We start from the raw sequence: 18,837 nt of genomic DNA, 5'->3' as shown, positions 1-18,837 counted from the left end.
TTAAAGTTGTTTTTACTCCGATTAAAGTAATGTTTGATGTATTATCTCTCATTTGAACCTATTAAAATGAGTTTTCGTTGTGTTTTGGTGCGGTTTTTTGTTGTGTCTTTCGGTAGCGTAGTGCACCTTCTCCCTTTGCTAGTTTCCTCGTAAGGAAAACTTGCGTTTTTTGGATTTCTAATGGCATTTCAACCCAAGGACGAACTTGGGTTGTTGCCTAGGTCCATTCCGACCGCCAACGAAAAAGTATACAGTGAGAATACACCGTATTCTCACAGTATTCTTTTTCAGTGGCGGTCGGAATGGACCTAGACAACGACCCAAGTTCGTCTTAGGGTTGAAATGCCATGAGAAGTCCAAAAGACGCAATTGTTTCTTACGAGGAAACTAGCAAGGGAAGGAGGTGCTACTATGTTATCCCAAGACACGACAAAAACTGCACCAAAACACAACGATCACTTCATAAACGTTGGTTAATGTACAAACCGACGTCTATGATGCCCAAAGATGTCGGTTAATGCAATGTTTGACGGCTTTATAGACGTCGATTAGCGCAATGTCTAAGGTCTTTGTAGACGTCGATCTTTTAACTGAATCAACGTCTATATCGACGTCGCACCTGCCAAAAGCCAACGTCCATTAACGTCACCCGTATAGACGTCGGTTCTGGTGGTGATGTTAAAAGCCCAAAATAACTGACGTCTAAAGCTCTTTCTGCACTAGTGTTACAAGGGTGACTTAAAGTATATACACACTTATAATAGCTTTAAAGTTCCACACTTCAAACCAAAGTTCCTCTTTTTAAAATACAATGCTTAGTTTTTACCTGTGTTTGAGAATGGAAGATCACAACAATTTATATTATTTAGATTCATATAAAAGAAACAACAACTCAACAACTAAAAATACCAAAATACGCGTTATAAATAATTTGTTTAAATTTGCTAGTCTATATGAGAAGCAACAGTGATAAAAATTAATAACAATAATTATAAAAAAAATACTAATATTTTTAACTTGAAATTCAAGATGAGAAGTAATGTGGCACAAGTATATCAATTGAGCTTTAATAATATCAAATATAAGTCAAATATGAGTACAAGAGAGTCAAATAAAAAGTACAAGCAAGTACTTACAATTAACTAATACATCTTCTAAAAATTGAAGAAAAAAAAAAAAGAAACCTAAAATAGAGTAATTGTGTGAGGCTAATTTTTTCAATCACATACTTTCAGTTGAATATACCAATAAAGAATGTTAGGATATAATGGGTAATGGGTCTAGGATAGAAGTTAAGAGCTAAGAGTGGGAAATTTTGTTGAGGGGTTAGGGGAAGAGAGAGAGTATAAATAAGTCCTCTATAATACAGTAGAGGGGGCGAATCATTTCTTACTATTTGTAAACAGGTCCTGGACCTTGTTGAGGGGGATTAGGCCTCCGCTAAGGCTAAGAGGGGGATTGGGCCTCCATTAGCACTACCTGCGTACCTTCTTTCAGTATCAATACAAAAACCATTGTTTTACCGTTTTATTTCTTGTTTGTTAATTCGAGAGTGTTTGTTCTAGTTAGGTTTCCAACCTAGGAACCTAACAAATTGGTCTGACCTACCATATCCAATTAAAGGCGGAGCAAGACGGTAGGTAAGCTACCGCTTGGGAGGATAGGATCGAAGGGACGATAAGCATGATGGAAGGAAGAGACAATACCTGGGAAAGGAGGACCAATGAACGAAGCATGGCAGAATACAAAAGAAATATGCAAGAAATACGACAAGATATGACCACGAAGCGTCAAGACTTACAAGAAATCACGAAACAGGAACCAGGATGGACACACAGATGGGCCTCAAGCGTCCGTCAACGAGAATTAGAGGGTGAGGCGGAAAGACAAAGGAGGAAGGGAAGGCAAACATACTGAGGGGCAAAATAGTTGGCAGAAACGGGTAGCACTACCCGTCTTCGAGGGGATCGATCCGCTAAAATGGATCAATCGCGTAGAGAAATTATTCGAGTTACAAAGGGTATTGGAGGAGGAAAAGGTGCACCTAGCCGATATCAATATGGAGGGGAGCGTTGGCTACTAGTTCAGAGCATGGAAGGAGAAAGCCAAAAATCGTTCCTGGGATGGCTTGAAGGAAGCCCTGATGATAAGGTTTGGAACCATTGTTGAGCGTTTGGCAACATTGAAACAGATGGGGACAGTGGAAGAATATGTATAGGGAGGCAAAAAGGTAAGGAAAGGGAGCGGGATAGAAGACGAGTCATCTGGGGGATGAAGAGAGGTGATGTGACACGATCCGAGACCAATTGCTATAACCCGGGCTGATCGAGAGTTGTCGAGCGGTTTGAGGCCATGTGCAATTACGCTAAAAAGCTCACTGCGGCAGAAATGCAATTACGCAGGGAGAAAAGGCTTTGTTTTACGTGTGATGATAAATTTACCATGAATCATAGGTGTCCTAATAAACGGTACTTTGTTTTGCAAGTTGATGAAGACGTGATACTTGATGTTCAAGATGACCCTCGGGAGAACCTTGGGGACGCTGAACCTCCACCATTGGTAGAACACCACTTTTTGTACAATGCATTAAAGAGGTCTTCCGGACTAGGCACGATGAAGTTTAAAGGGTATATTAATGGAATGATGGTCCAAGTTTTATTAGATAGTGAAAGCTCAAATAGTTTCCTACAACCCCGAATTGCTTATTGTCTAAAACTTCCAGTGGAACCTAGTCCTCAATTTCAAGTGTTGGTGGGTAATGGTAATACCTTGGTAGCTGAAGGACTCATCAAGGAATTACAAGTTAAGATTCAAGGCCACTTGTTGCACTTACCAGTATATTTACTTTCGGTTTCAGGGGCTGATTTGGTGTTAGGAGCCGCTTGGCTAGCCACGTTAGGGCCTCATGTCTCTGATTATAACAACTTATCTATCAAATTTTATATTGGGACTAAATTTGTTACTTTTCATGGTGATCATTCCTCCCTGCCACAGCCAACTACATTCCATCACTTCAAGAGAATGTGCCACACAAAGGCCATTGTTGAGTTATTCTCCTTGTAGGTTCAAAGCCCCCCACATATATAAGATCAATGGCTTGACCTTCCAAATAATATAGAGCCTGAAATTGTGTTGCTACTCCATCAATACAAAATGGTTTTTTATCTTCCAACAGGATTACCCCCTAATAGGCAACAAAATCATTTTATTCCTTTAGTGGAAGGTGTTAATCCTGTGAATGTCCGTCCATACAGGTATCCTCACAGCCAGAAGTTGCAAATTGAGAAAATGATTGCAGAAATGTTACGAGCAGGAATTATCACTCCATTTACAAGCCCTTTTTCTTCACCAATCATATTGGTCAGGAAGAAAGATGATACATGGAGATTTTGTACTGATTATAGAGTTTTGAATGTTATAATAGTCAAAGATAGCTTCCCTATTCCTACTGTGGACGAACTAATAGGTGAGTTGTATGGAGCAAAATTCTTCTCTAAATTAGATTTGTGGTCGAGGTATCATCAAATATTGATTAAAGAGGAAGATAGGTACAAGACAACCTATAGAACCCATCAAGGGCATTATGAATGGTTGGTAATGCCATTTGGTTTAACCAATGCCCCTGCCACCTTCCAAGCCCTCATGAATGACATGTTTCAAGGTATCCTAAGGAAATTTGTCTTAGTTTTCTTTGATGATATCTTAGTATACAGTCCAACCTGGGAAGCGTTCCTCAAGCATCTGGAGAGAGTCCTGCAAATTTTACAACACCATCAACTATATGCCAAATTGTCCAAATGTACTTTTGTCTTACAAGAGGTTGATTATTTGGGTCATACCGTATTAGGCAAAGGTGTGGTCATGAATCAGGACAAAATTCAAGTCATGATGCAATGGTAAGTTCTAACAAATCTCAAACAATTAAGAGGATTTTTGGGACTCACATGTTATTATAGAAGATTTATTAGGCATTGTGCCTTAACTGTTGAACCTTTAACTAATCTTTTAAAAAATGATTGTTTCAAATGGAATGAAGAAGCAACTCACGCTTTTGAGGCCTTAAAAGCTGCTGTTACGCAAGCACCAGTGCTTGGGCTTCTTGATTTTTCCATTCCCTTTGTCCTCGAAACATATGCTTCAGGCTTAGCTATTGGAGTGGTGTTGATTCAGAATAAACATCCCATTGCATACTTTTCCAAGAAGCTGAATTCCAGGCTACAAAGGCAATTTGCTTATGAAAATGAGTGTTTTGCCATTACTGCAGTTGTGGCCAAGTTCCGACATTATCTCCTGGGACATAAATTTGGGATTCGAACCGACCAAAGAAGTTTGAGAAGTCTCAATGAGCAGGCCATTCAAACACCAGAACAACAAAAGAGGATTCATAAACTAATGGGGTATGATTTTTCAATTGAGTACAAATCGGGAAAAGAAAATGTAGTTATTGATTCTTTATCCCTATCATTTATGATGGCATGGTCCCAACCACAATTCACTTCATTTTAGATTTAAAATGGGCTATAACTGAAGATGAAAAGGTGAAAAAGATCATTGATGATTGTGTAACCAAAAGGCTGTCTGTTCCACGTTATGCATTCCAGGATGGCTTACTTTGCTGGAAGGATAGGCTAGTAATACACGCCTCTCATGAATTAGTTCAAAAGTTGCTCAAAGAATTTCATAATTCCCCTCTAGGTGGTCATGTAGAATTTTGTTGGAATGCATCAGGATGTGAAACAATTTGTTCAAAATTGTCTTATCTATCACCAAGAAAAATCAATTAATTCTCTTCCTTTGGGGTTACTACAACCTTTACCTGTGCCAAATCAAATTTGAGAAGATGTGGCAATGGACTTTATCACTAGCCTTCCAAATTCACAAGGCTCTACTGTGATCATGGTAATGATCGATCGACTATCAAAGTATTCTCATTTGTGCCCCTTGAAAGCTTATTACAACAGTAAATAGGTAGTTGAAGCTTTCGTGAAAAATGTCATCAAACTCCATGGATTCCCAAAGACGATTATCTCTGATAGGGATAAAGTATTTGTAAGTCAATTATGGCAACACTTATTTAAATTAAGTGGAACTACATTGCACATGAGCACGACTTATCACCCTCAGTCAGATGGTCAGTCAGAAGCTCTCAATAAATGCTTGGAGATGTATTTAAGGTGCTATACTTATGAGTCTCCTAAGGAATGTGTCAAATTTTTACCTTGGGCTGAGTTTTTGTACAACGCTACTTATGATCACAGTAGCGGTATGACGCCATTTAAGGTCGTTTATGGGAGATATCCTCCAAATTTAATTAAATACACAGCTAATTATGTTGATCCTCCAACCGTTCAAGAAGAGCTTAGTCGAAGTATGAAAATGTTCAGTAAACTGAAACAAAATTTATTCAGATCTCAGCAGCACATGAAGAAGTATGTTGATGCAAAACGACAACACATGGAATTTAAAATTAGTGATATGATGTTGGTCAAGTTACAACTGTACAGACAGAATTCAGTGGCTCTTAGAAAGAATCAAAAGTTAGGCATGAAGTACTTTGGTCCCTTTCCTATCATTGAAAGAATTAGCTCTGTTGCTTATAAGTTGCTCTTGCCCCAAACAACCAAAATTCACCTAGTTTTCCATTGCTCTCAACTAAAACTTTGCAAGGGAGATCATACTCAACAATGTGTTCCAACAATCACTATTGATTCAGAGACACCACCTATTATATACCTTGCTGTTGTGCTCCAAGTTCGTCAAATTCTGCACAGGAATCAAACAGTAAAACAGTTCTTGATTCAATGGGAAGGCTTAGAAGAATTAGCTCCTACATGGGAAGATGAGTTTTCCTTACGTAAAGCTTATCCAAACTTCAACCTTGAGGACGGGGTTAATTTTAAAGGAGGAGGAATTGTAACGGAAGAAGGTCAGGATAGTAAGTCAGAAAATGTGAGGGTGGAAGACACACATGGAAACAGGCGCGTGAGGAGAAATAATGTGAGGCTCAACGAGTATGAATGGGCAGGAGCACAATAAATAGAAGTCGTTAGAGGAGAGAGGGGTGTGTTGTGATTACATTTATTCCTCTGACACACTCATTTATTTTTGTGCCTTCTTTTCTTTGTTGTTATCTTATTTTATGTTATATGAGACTTTTGTACTCTATTTCACATCACTCCATTCTGTTTGCACATTTCATTTACTGTTACATCACCCTTCTTACAGTTTGATTATTGTTGATATAATCGGTATGTTTATACTTTGTTATTGTGATTGTTTTATCGGTAGTTTACCCCATATGTGTTTGTGTTTGTGTGTTGTGAATAATATTATCGGCGATGATCGTATAATGTGTTATACATGAGCAGATGATGTTACAGATGTTCCAGAGGCATGTTAGATTCGTGAGATGATGGGGAAAGATTTGAGTTTCTTTAAACAGTTCTTTTAGTATAGACTTTTGAAATAATGTAATTGTAGTTGGTTTATTTCCTTAGTCATTTTAATTACTTTTTGAAATAATGTAATTGGACAAGGCTTTTGGAACTATTATGTTTTAAATAAGTTATGCATGTTTAAAGGTTTAACTTTTTGAAAAATATGTTTTCTCGCTATAAGAAAGTTTGAAATTGGCTGATTTTTGTAAACCCATGACATCCCAAAATTTAGGGTGTTACAACTACACTCACGAATGGAGGAGTTTCCTGACTGAAAACACTGAATCTCTTCCCTTCTTGTTGATTGATTTTTCTGGTTGCGTTGTTTGGGTTGTTTGCTGCAAATGGGTGTTGATTGGTGATGGTTTTGGGATTTGTCTTTTGGGAATAATAAAAAGGTTAATGAATAAGAGTGGTATGGGATCGTTGAGGTTGTTAGGATTGGCTTTGGTAGTGTTGAATTATGTTGGTGAGTGATGAAATGTTGTGTGTAGATTGATAGTGGCTAATAATGGTGGAAAACAAATATGAAGTTGTAATCTTTGTTTTGTTTGTATGCACGAGGTTGAAGATGAAAATGTCAATGTAGGTGTTGATAGTGACGTGTGATGATGGAGAATGTTGATGAGTGTGTTTTGTATCTATGTGGGATTAAGTAAGAATACGAAATGGGTGTGTTCCTTGTTGTGTGAAAAATGGGGGATTGATAATGGAAACGAATAAAGATGGATGATAATCTCATGTGTGTGTTGAAATAGAAGGACGTGTTGTTGGAAGTGGATGAATGATTTTTTAGGTGATGAAGATGATGGAACTAATTTTATACGTGTTACATAAAAAAAATCATGTTTCATTTTTTTTTTATTTTCCATGTGTCACTAAAATAGAGTGGTGATGTAACACTATGTTTTTCACGTAAAAAAACACAATAATATATTTGGCCATTAAGGACTGACTCCATGAATTCAAAAAGATAGAGACCTAATTAGAGCAAACTTTAAAAGAACTAAAATCAATATCACTCAATAATTACTTAATAATTTAAGGACCAAAAATATATTTCATCCTAAATTAAATAAAGATGGGTGAGAAGAAGAAAAGAAGAATAAAAGAGAAGAAAAGGAAGAAAGAAGAGGAAGAAGAAGAGGTTGTAGTGACAACGAAAACTATAACAACAATGTCACGACAACAACAAAGGAGGAAGAAGAAGAAGAAAAAGAGCAAGAAGAAGAAGGGACGAGGAAGAGGAAGATGGTTAAACTTTGATATTTAACAAAAAGATGTTGACCATCCGTCACTACTAATTGACTTTCCTGTTTATCGATAAAATTTATTGATGTACATTGATCAATAAAATTTTTACTTTAGTAACATATATTTATAATTAATAGATTTTGTCTATCGAAAAATACAAGTTGTTTTGTGTTGATCATGACATGAACACTGTCTTACTCTCTTATTTTTTTAATACATGTTAGATGTTTTCATCTCTTTTAATTATTTAGAAGATGAAATATGCATGGTTATCTTGAAGGAGAAAATTCTCATTGTGCATAACAAGATAAAATAATATATTTTGATCTCTTAATATACACGAATATATTATATCTTAGAACCAAATTTTTGAAATGTTTTTAAAAGATAAATATAACCGTATAAAATTTCATAAAAATTATTATTTATATTTTCTTGATGTAGATATATAATATTTGTAAGTAAAAAAAAGGAAATAGTAATACATCTAATTAAATATGATACGTTAAAAAATTTAACAAGAAACTTAAAAACAAAAACTTTAACAAATTCTTTTAAGAAGAATTTATTTATATTGTTCTTTTATATAATAATAAAAGATTATAAATTTGATAGTGGAATGATATATTATAATCATGTTTAATATTTTTTTATCATGAATTGCAATATATGAATACTAAACAGCTCTAGTAATGAAATATTATATCACAATCATGTTCATTTTCTTTTTTATTTTGTTTTATTAAATAAAAATATTGTATGTCAGTTTAAATTTTTTATTATTAATAGTAAATGCACGTTTAGTCACTATGATAGTAAAAAGTAATAAAATTATTATTATTATTGTAAAATGAAATATAAATAATTTTATAATTTTATTGTAAATAGTTTTTATTTATTTTGTAATTAATTTTATTTAAAAAAATAGTTAAGTTAAAAAAGTAATTAAATTGAAAAACTCAATTAAATAAAAAAAATAACGACCAGTTAAAAAGTACAACAAATAAAATAATTATTTTAATAAAAAAATATTATTTAAAAAATAAAATTAGAAAATAAACGTATACATCAAAAATAAAAATTGCAATTAACTAACCGAATATTATAATTCTGTATACACAGTTCAAAATTTGAAACAGTGCATTTTTAACAGTTGTATTTGTTTATTCTAGATGGTGACATCCAAACGACCAAAAGAGAAATTAAAAGGAATTATTATACTTCTTTCTAAACCGATCTTTTAGTTTTGCTTTTGATTGGTTAATTTACAACGAATCATTCATTTGCATATTTTTCTACACATTGAGTGTGAAAATGTCACACCATTTCAAATAGCCTATTAGTTTTTTTTTAAAGGTATAATTTTTCAAAGGTAATTTTATTCTAGAAGATGAAACAATTTCAATTAAAAAAAAAAGTTCCCTCAGTTTTGCATGTTCATAGATTTCAGTTTTTCAACTTAATTTTTTTATGTTTGTTAAATTTGGGAGAAAATGTAATGAGTAAATAATTAACTTTGGGAGTTACCTAAAAGTTTGGCAAAACAATGAAAAGTTTAATTAATCCTGTGATCAGAAAATGGGTTTGGTACTTTAACACTGAAAGGAGTTATTGTTCAATTTTGCTAGATTTTAGGTCATAATTTTAATTCTATAATCATAATCAAAGCTAACAAGGAAGAAAGTACTTCATGGATTTTGAATTATGAAAATCTTGACCACTTTTTTCATTAGTTTTTCATCTAACATTAAATTCTATTCATTAAATATAAACTTATTTAATGAAATTTAAATAAAATTAATGAAATAATAATAGATATTGTGTAGAAAACAATTCAACTAGGAATATGATGTAAGCATTAATACTTGCTCTATTCAGAAATTCTAAATGTTTTTCACTTTTTTTTCCTTTATTTTAAAATCATTGTCTAGCAATCTTTTTTTTTTTTTTCAGTTCTATCATAATTTTTGATTTATAGAGATTCTAATTTAAATTCTTTAATTAATTAAATGATATTAAAATATGAAAACGAGATGCTTTAATTAAGTATAATAAAACAATACATTAGTAAATAATACATTGATTTTTGTACATTAATTAAAAAACATTTGGTTTTGAAATGGTAAGATTAATTGAGGATTAACTCATCTAAATTGAAAAGGTCGATATTTGGTTGTACAAATTGCTGAGTGCTGGCTTAGCTAATTTTAGTCACAAGTTAAACTTACTTCAAGTTTTCCTTCATGAATTATGAATCTCCACCAAATTAACACACTCACCAAAAATATTATTAATGGATATCCACACAAAAGAGAAAGTTAGATTGACTTTAGGCCAAGGGATTCTCATTCAACTTTCTTTGAAAAGTTAATGTTTAATTCAATTTCAAACATATTTAATTGGGTTCTCACTGGTAGAAACTAAACCTTGAGTACATAATAATGGTTTCCTTTGGTTATCTATTTATTGGGTACTTAGTTTTGTGTTGTGTTGCATCTTATGTTAGTATTAAGCTACTACAATTTATACTTAAATTAAATTGCATTTAATAAAAGTTTACCATCTTGTTACATCTTATAAGTTATTTCTCTCTTATTATCATGGTTGAGTATGTTGAAAATCACATCATAAAAAAATTAAATAAAAACATACAATAAACTTTATGTTATTGTTCTCTTAAAATATATATTCACAAATATTTAATATGTAATTTTCTTGGTAAAAGTGATAAACTTTCTCATTGAAAAAAAATTGTAAATTTCTAGTATCCAACTAAAGATGATAATGGATCACATCACACATGGATAATACTTGTCCGCAATCCAATCCACAAATAAAAACTCAACCTGTAACCCGCCTGTACTACCTGTGCGGGTACCTGTTTTAAAAAAATTTACAAGTATCTACAATACATGCAAATTAAAAATATATATATTTTTTTCATACATTTTAAAATAAAATTTAATATATATATATATATAATATAAATTAAAATTTATTTTTATTTAAATTTAACCTAATAAAATATAAATTTATTTTATTTTAAATTTAACTTAATTTAATAAAATATAAATTAAATTTTTATTTTTATTTTTTGCGGATAACGGATACCTATGGATTGGGTAGTATAATACTCGTACTCAATCCATTTATAAGCAGATATTAAAATATTCACTATCCACAAAATAATAAGTATCTGTGTATTAACCATCTGTAGTGGATTTTACCGGTAAATACATGTAGACGCGGACCCTATACCAAACGCCTTTTTAAACTCTTTTTTATATTATTTGAAAGTTTAGTAAATGCTTACCAACATAGCATTACCATCTTATTAATCAACCTTCTTCGTAATAACACACTTTATATAAAAAAATTATTAATTTTCAAGTTCTAAGATTGGATATTTATGTTGAAGGAGTTTATCTAAACCAATTAAATTATATTATTTTAGATTTTTTTAACTTATATTTCTTGTTTATATTGGTTTGTAATTTTTCTATAAAATCAAAGAAAAACATATCCCTTGGTTAATGAGAAAGAATTTCTTCCATGATAAAATCATTATTACTTAATTAAGTTTAGAGATATCAATTTAACCTTTGGTCCATAGATCAAATCGGTCATAACCTACCATTAAAAAAGGTTTTCTTTTAATTTCTCTTCAAGTGGGAGAAAAAAAAAACTAAACCCCCAAAACTCTCTCTTAAACGAGTTAGAATCAAAGTTAAAATAGGTTTAACTCTAACCACCAACTGCTTCTAATTTCTAAATATCTTCTAAAATGTTACTTCTACCTTTTCAAAACACATTTCTTTTTTTCTTTGTCATTAATAATTCATATGTACATGGTCACTCTAAACTTTTATATGCTTCCAAAGAATCAAAGACTATTATTATTCTTCTTTTTTTGTTTTTTTTTTCCTTTTATAAGCGTGTGATTTAGGTAAAAGACATTGTTCGACTCTGCATATTAATAATTTCTATTATTTATGAAAATATAAAATTAACATGTATGTGATTTTTATTTATCAATGATAAAAAGATTATATTATGATAATAAATAATGAATTAGTGGCAAGTTTAAAATAAAACAAATGATTTAAGCTTAATGGATTTTCCTGATATACTTTATTGCCTTCATGTTGTTAAACATTTATGTTCCTATGCTGGGAGGCAGAAAATATAACTAGTTTGAAATTAAGTCAAATTGATGAAAGCTATAAGATCAAACCCTATGTAGCTTGTACCAAAAATCAAACACGTATTTGAAAATTTACGAATGAGGTTTCTTTTTCTTTCCTCAACTTAATATATAGAATCAACAATTCAGGCCAATATAAACAATAATTACAACTAAACAATAAATTTATTAAAATCTCTTACAAAATTTATATTAATATGATTAAAATGTATATATATAATTCTTTTACAAATTAAAAATACTTAAATTTGTGATAAATTAAGAGTTAATTAAATTTTTTATTTGTATTTAAAATGAATATTTTTTTAAATAAAAAGTCTATGGATTAATCGTGATTGATAGAACTTTTTTTAATATTTTAGTTCCGTGAATTTTTTCAATAATAAGTTTTTTGATTCTGTAAATTTTTTTAACCTCAACTCATGTGAAATGGAATCAAAATATACAAATGAAACTAAATTGATAGGTCTAGTTGAGTTGTCTATTTTAATTTTAATATCATATGAATTAATTCTTGACATATTACTCCAATATTTTTTTAAGTGAGTGATTAACGTAATTTTGTAAGTTATACTATTAAATTCATATTAATATTTAAAACATTTTCTCCATTAAACTCTTTACATAAATTATATGTCACGTTATTTGCTCTAAAAGTAAATTTTATTAGACAATGCTATTTAATTTTAAATGATTCTTATAAACCACTGTATTACATTGCATAGGGTGAGTACGAGAATAAAAAAATAAATTACGATTTGGTTACGCAATCCAATCATCATAATTTAGGGAGTTAAATTTGATCCTTGGTCACAATGACAATTATTTTTTAAAATAAATATACTATATTCATTATTGAAACGATATATAAAGTTTGTTTGAATAAACTTTTTCACAAACATATGTAAGAAAGATAAATGAATAGAAAAATCTAATATTTTTCATTAATTAAAATTAGTTTATATATAAATTGAAAACGAGAATTCATAAAAATTACACAAAATAAATTTTATTTTTTATAGAAAAAATAATTTTAATTTTTTTAGTTTTCTTTCCTAAAAACACTTATGACTATATAAATTTCACAAAATAAAATAAATTAATTTATTGAAATTATTTTAAATATGTTCTCTAAAATTTTATTTTCAGCTTGTCAATATTAGTTTATTGATGACATGGTATCTAGCTTGTCTATTTTTATTATTTGTTTGTGTTTTTATTTATATCCAAACATACTTTTGCTAAAGAGGAAAAATAAAAGAAGGTGCAATAAAAGATTACTAGTAAATTGATGTGGTTTAATGAAAGGTAATGAAGTCTCTCTCTAATGATTAATGAGGTCGACATTAATCCACTTAGGTAAACTAACTAACCATTAATATAGTAATCAGTTGTATGAACTTAACTAGTATTTGAAACTATAGATAGTTTTAAAAGCTTTAAACACTCAGCAAGGTTTTAATGAATTGAAAAAATAAAAACCTTGTTCGAGAAAATGATATGTTAAAAATCTAACATCGACTAGAGATAAGACCAAATTATAATATATAAAGAATACAAATTTCACTTTACATGTGGTAAAAATGAGTTAGGTTTAAAAATCACTTTCTAATATGATTAAAAAATTAAAAATCTTGATGATGAAGAAATATGAAAACTGTTGTTGTGTTTTGTGTGTCTGATATAACAGCACCAGAAACATCCATTAGCCATGCAGAATAATGGTTGATTGGAGAGTGCATGTGATGGAGTTTCTTTATTAGGCAACTGGCTCATGAGGATTCCCACATTAAGCATCTAAATTTAGCCCAATTAGGTAAAAAAAGAATGCTTTTAGAAATGAGTGTTGTGTGTGTGATGTATGATGATGAACTTTGTCTACAATGGTAACAACAAATATGATAAGGCCCAGATATCAGATATGGCATAGTGACAGAATCAAACAAGAGAAAGCTGATTTTACGTATCAGAATTTTGCCAAACATGAGGGACATCATTAAAACCAAACTTTGCACAATCATTCACTTAAAGGGCACTTCGATTATGGGGCCAACCGACACATACAAAATTGGTGCCCAGTAGAAAGTTTGTCTCCATCTTTCTTCTATTATGCCCTGCAATTTGGGTTTTATGGACCCCCAATTAAACCATTCCTTACTCTTAATCACATAGGCCCAACTTCTTTCTATTCACTCTTTTCCTTTTATCATTTCTAATTTTTCCATTATTATCTACTTAGATGGAGCTCAATATCATCATTATAGATCACAGAAACTCCTTTTTTTTTAATGTTTTTAATTTGCTTACATTTTTCAAATATTTAAATGTGAAACCTTTCACAAACCAGAACAGTCCCACCATACACCAATTAATTTCCACATTATTGGTTGTCTTTATCCTATAATTGATTTGCTGTACACTAAAAATCATTTCGAAGACACAAACCCTTCTAAAAAAAAACATGTATGCACCTGTTGATTTTAATTTATACAGAAAATGGTTTTTTTCTTCTCATTTTTCCTCTGCTATAACTCAACTTTCTGCAAGAACTCTTGGAAACTGGTGTGGAGTATATCTTCAAAAGCATTTCGTCCAGTTATGGTGAATTTATTACTTTACAAGCTCATCATCAAATATGAATTGAAAGATGAGATTAGGGAAACATGGTTTCTGTTTTGGCATTGGCAGTTGTTCAGTCAAGCCTTGATATTTTCTTTCTTTGAAACAAGTGTTTTGGAGAGTGTGATTCTCCTGTATGCAGATTAGAGAACTGTAAGCAAATTAACAAGGCTATCAGCAGTTGAAGTTTGCTTTCTGTTATGATTTTTACAGTCAAATTAGCAATTGTGCTCATGAAGTTGTTGGAGTTTTTAGCTGGTTTCTAGCCTACAGAGTAACAGGTGTTTGTTTTGGTCGATTTTTTTATAGTTTTGATGAGAAAATGTAAAGGGATCCGTGGAAAAGGGATGAAAGGAAAAAGAGGAAATGGTGAAGAAGGCACATGTGGATGAGTATGGTCCAGTATCAACAACCAAATATTCTGGTTCCTCTTCCACATGACAGAGGCAATGCTTTCTGATATTACAGATTTATTGCAGCCAAATCTCCTCCATCAGAGACAACCAGACAAGTACAGCAGTTCCAAGACCCCACCACACCTTCCCACCCTCTTCCTTAAGGGAACACTTCCAACATCTCCAATTCACATTTCTTTATTCTTTACACCAGACAACATCTTCCAAACTATTATTCCATCTGTTTCACTCCCAATTTCTTCTTCTTCTTCTTCTTCTTCTTCTAACTTTCTAATCCAACAAAAAACATTGCAAAAATAATTTATTTCAATAACTTTCTTTTCCCACATTATAACATTATGCTTCCATAACCTTAACCCACCTTCGTACAAACAAACAAAACAAATTAGCAAAAGATAATAAGAGAGGGCCAATGCAACAAAAACCGTTACAGACAGCACCAACGGGTAATTGCAATTCCACCCCAGAGAGAGGAAAGTAATAAATCTTAAGACCAAAAATTTAAATACTGCTGTGGATGCCATTCCAAAGAGTCAATCCGTGCTGCTCATTTTAAGCCGTCTGATTGGAGAAGCGAGAACGGTGGGTGAAGATGTAGGAGAAGATGATGGTGAAGAAACGGACGGCGATGATGAAAGTGTAGAAATGGACGGTGGCGATGATGACATGTCAGAAGTCTCTTCCTCTTCTTCCAGCTTTCTTTTGTTGTTAATCTCCACACCAACATCATCAACACCGCTTCCTCTGTCATGGCTTCCAACCTTAACCTCTCTCGTTGTCATGTAATCCTTCAACCGTTTCACGTCAGATAATTTCACTGGTTTCACTATGAAATCCTCTGCACCTTCCTCCAAGCATCTACATATTTTCAAATTTTCCAATTCCTTTCAGTTTTCTAAAATTCATCACAAACTTTAACATATGCTCTTTAGCTTACTAGAATTAGAAAAATGTAGCATGAAGGAAACAAATCAATAATGATAATACCTGTCTATGCGAGGCAAAACGTTTTCGGAAGACATAATCACTACTGGAATTTCCCTGAACATGGACGATTCCTGCATCAAGAAAAAAGTTTTCACTTAGAATTGTCAATCACAAGGAAAAATCAAGGCTTTATGATTAGAATTTTAATTATTAATTAATGAACCTTTATTTTCTTGAGCAATTCATAACCTGTCATCTCGGGCATGCAGTAGTCTGTGATAATTAGATCCACCTTCAAACTCGGCTAAGGAAAACAAAAAACAAAACCATAGAGCAGAAAATAAGCTACGGAAAATAAACGAAAGTTCATGAAAATGAAATGAAAATTCTCATGATACATACGACAAAACCATCAGATTCAGAGGTCCCTCTCTGCTCGTCCAACCCCAGAAATTGCAGTGCTCTGATTCCACTGTCCACAGCTGTAACTGCAATTTTTCCATCCAAAAAAAATCCTTAACAGAACACAGATAAAAGAGTAAAGAAAAAAACAACAATATAGAACACCCAACAGTGCGTTTTGCTTTGAAGTGTTAAAGAACAGTTAATTACCTTTACAAGCTGAGATTTTGAGCAAGCGTTCAATGACCTTTCGATCAACGAGGCTATCGTCGACGGCCAAAACATGAACCTCGTGAGAATCCTCCGGCGAGACATGATCGAAGGAAACGACGGCGTCTGTGTCCATTAAAAAGTGCAGAGGGAATTGTAAGCAAAGAGAAAGAAAGAAATAAAAGAGGATTCCTTAACATGGCTGAACAAATCTTTTAAATACAGTAGTGTTATATTAATGAATGTGGCTACGTGACATGTTATATTGTTGTTCCTTAATATCCATCTGTCACCGTTTTTTAATTATAATTATAAATAATAATGGTATAATAATAATAAAGTTTCTTTTATAAAAATCAAATCTTAAAATCTTCTCTTTTTATTTGTGTTTTTTTGGAAGATGGTGCTGAGATTCTGAAATCCTTTGTGATCTCAACCAGAATTTCTTTTTTCTTTTTTCTTTTTTTCTCTCTTTTCTGATCCTAAGCTAAGTAAGGTATTAATGACACGTCCTCAAACAAAATCTCGCGTGATTTTGGTCAATCTTGGGAGTTTGTGAACGACGTCGCACAGTGATTGGTGGGGTTTGACAGCGTTGACCGAAGTCAAGGCTGAACCAAACAGCGCCGTCAAATTCCCAACGTCATTTTTTTTTACCGTTCCTCGTTTGGTAAGTCGTGAAAGAAGAGAACTCCTTAATTAATGCTAAAAAGATTTTCTGATTTTGTGTAAGTTTATGTTTCTTTTTTGTGGGGTTGCACTAAATTATATAGAGTATTTATAGGTGTAGAGTATCTATACTAATCTTCATGGAATTGATATCATGCACGTGCAACCTCGTGTGAGTTATTTTATTTTATTTTGATTTTGATTTGTGTCCATGTTTGTAAAAGCTTGTTGTACAAAATGAAGAAGATATGTTTGCTGATGTTTGAAAATAATTCATTAAGGAAGTGAAATTTCGTTGGGATTTGAATTGATTTTGTTCTTTCTTTTTGAACTTTGATTTTAAGCTTATGTTCATGGAGGTGATATTTTCGAGANATTTCTTTCTTTATGGAGAATAATTGACGAATATTGGTCAAAGACTGAAAACAATGCCAGCTCAAAATTAAAATCAACACTTATTATTTTATGCATGTCAATAATTCATTTCATTTTATTAATAATGTAAGTACTTTGAGTATCTCTAATTCATAATCATAACATGCAAAGATCGATTACTTGTACGGCTGAAGGACATGGAATGATTTTAATTTTCATAAAGTTGAGAAAATACCAAAGTTTGAGATAACGCAAATTCCGACCTTTCTAAAATATTAACTTAAATAATCCAAAGTTGCATTTAGTGCATGGAAATAAAATCATTTTAGGTTTATGCTTAGACAAATAATTAATTGTGTCCTATTTTTTTTAATTAAAGGAAGGGTTATTATATCAATATAGTTGGTATTTACTTTTGATGTATTTTGTAAAAAATTTTACAATTCCACGAACGTCTCTAGTTTTCAATATCTAAAGTGTTCAACTTTTTTTTTCTTAGGACTTATTATTCGTAAGATGAATAAGAATTCTACTTATAAAATAGGCTTTGATGTTTAAATAAGTTTCTCATATCAACATATTATTAAATTTATAATTAATTAGAACATAAATAAAATACTTTAATACTGGTTATAATATAATTTATTTTGTTTGTGAACCTTACCTAGATGAATTTAGGCTTGGTTTTAGATTCATTGACCCAAGTGTTTAATCATGTTTTGATAATAAGTTCAGAGTAGTCAATACGTCATTCATTTTAATAGACCAACAAGTAGTTGACTAGGCCACCTAGTGATAGTCACATACCATGAAAACTTTTTAGGAACAGATACTTGGAATATATTTAGTTGTAATTCATGCTACATCGTTTTAGGACGAGACCAATACTGATGTGGCAAAGGGATACTCCACCATATATAGTATGTGTTAACTCAAAAAATATGATAAATAGTTGAGCCAAACTCTGTAAGATGTTGAAATTAATTATTCCTAAGAGTTTTCTCATAAGTTTGATGGAGAGGTAAGTGAGAGTGAATAGAAAATACATTTATTTCCATTTCTTATAAGTTATTATTTTAGAAGTTTATCCAGGAATCCACTGCTTTTTATCAATAGTTTTGGTCAAGTCTTAATTTTTGTCTTTTTATCAATAGTTATGGTCAAGTTTTAATTTTTGTCTTAACAAATCAGCCAGACAAAATAACTAATAGTTTTCCTACACGGAAGAATAAATGTTACAATTATATTTGCATCAAATCAATAGATCAAATGTTTCAGACAATTTCAGTTTATTTGTCCATATGAATTTGAACCAAAGAAGTAC

At 31.5% G+C, this 18,837-nt stretch overlaps 1 protein-coding gene across 1 annotated transcript; it reads right to left on the bottom strand.

Annotated features, from left to right (window-relative positions):
- Nucleotides 1–14,903: 14,903 nt before the first annotated feature.
- On the bottom strand, nucleotides 14,904–16,681 carry LOC106760963 (two-component response regulator ARR5). The gene is made up of 5 exons (XM_014644418.2): nucleotides 16,470–16,681; nucleotides 16,260–16,345; nucleotides 16,081–16,161; nucleotides 15,918–15,988; nucleotides 14,904–15,788 (listed from the first exon to the last, which is right to left on the bottom strand). The coding sequence occupies exons 1-5, from the start codon at nucleotides 16,603–16,605 to the stop codon at nucleotides 15,464–15,466; spliced, it is 699 nt and encodes a 232-aa protein (XP_014499904.1). The 5' UTR covers nucleotides 16,606–16,681; the 3' UTR covers nucleotides 14,904–15,463.
- Between the last annotated feature and the right edge of the window lie 2,156 nt (nucleotides 16,682–18,837).

The sequence above is a fragment of the Vigna radiata genome, chromosome 5, assembly GCF_000741045.1.
Source record: "Vigna radiata var. radiata cultivar VC1973A chromosome 5, Vradiata_ver6, whole genome shotgun sequence".
NCBI lineage: Eukaryota > Viridiplantae > Streptophyta > Magnoliopsida > Fabales > Fabaceae > Vigna > Vigna radiata.
The sequence above is the reverse complement of the archived record's forward strand: the minus strand, read 5'-3'. Positions and strand labels throughout refer to the sequence as shown.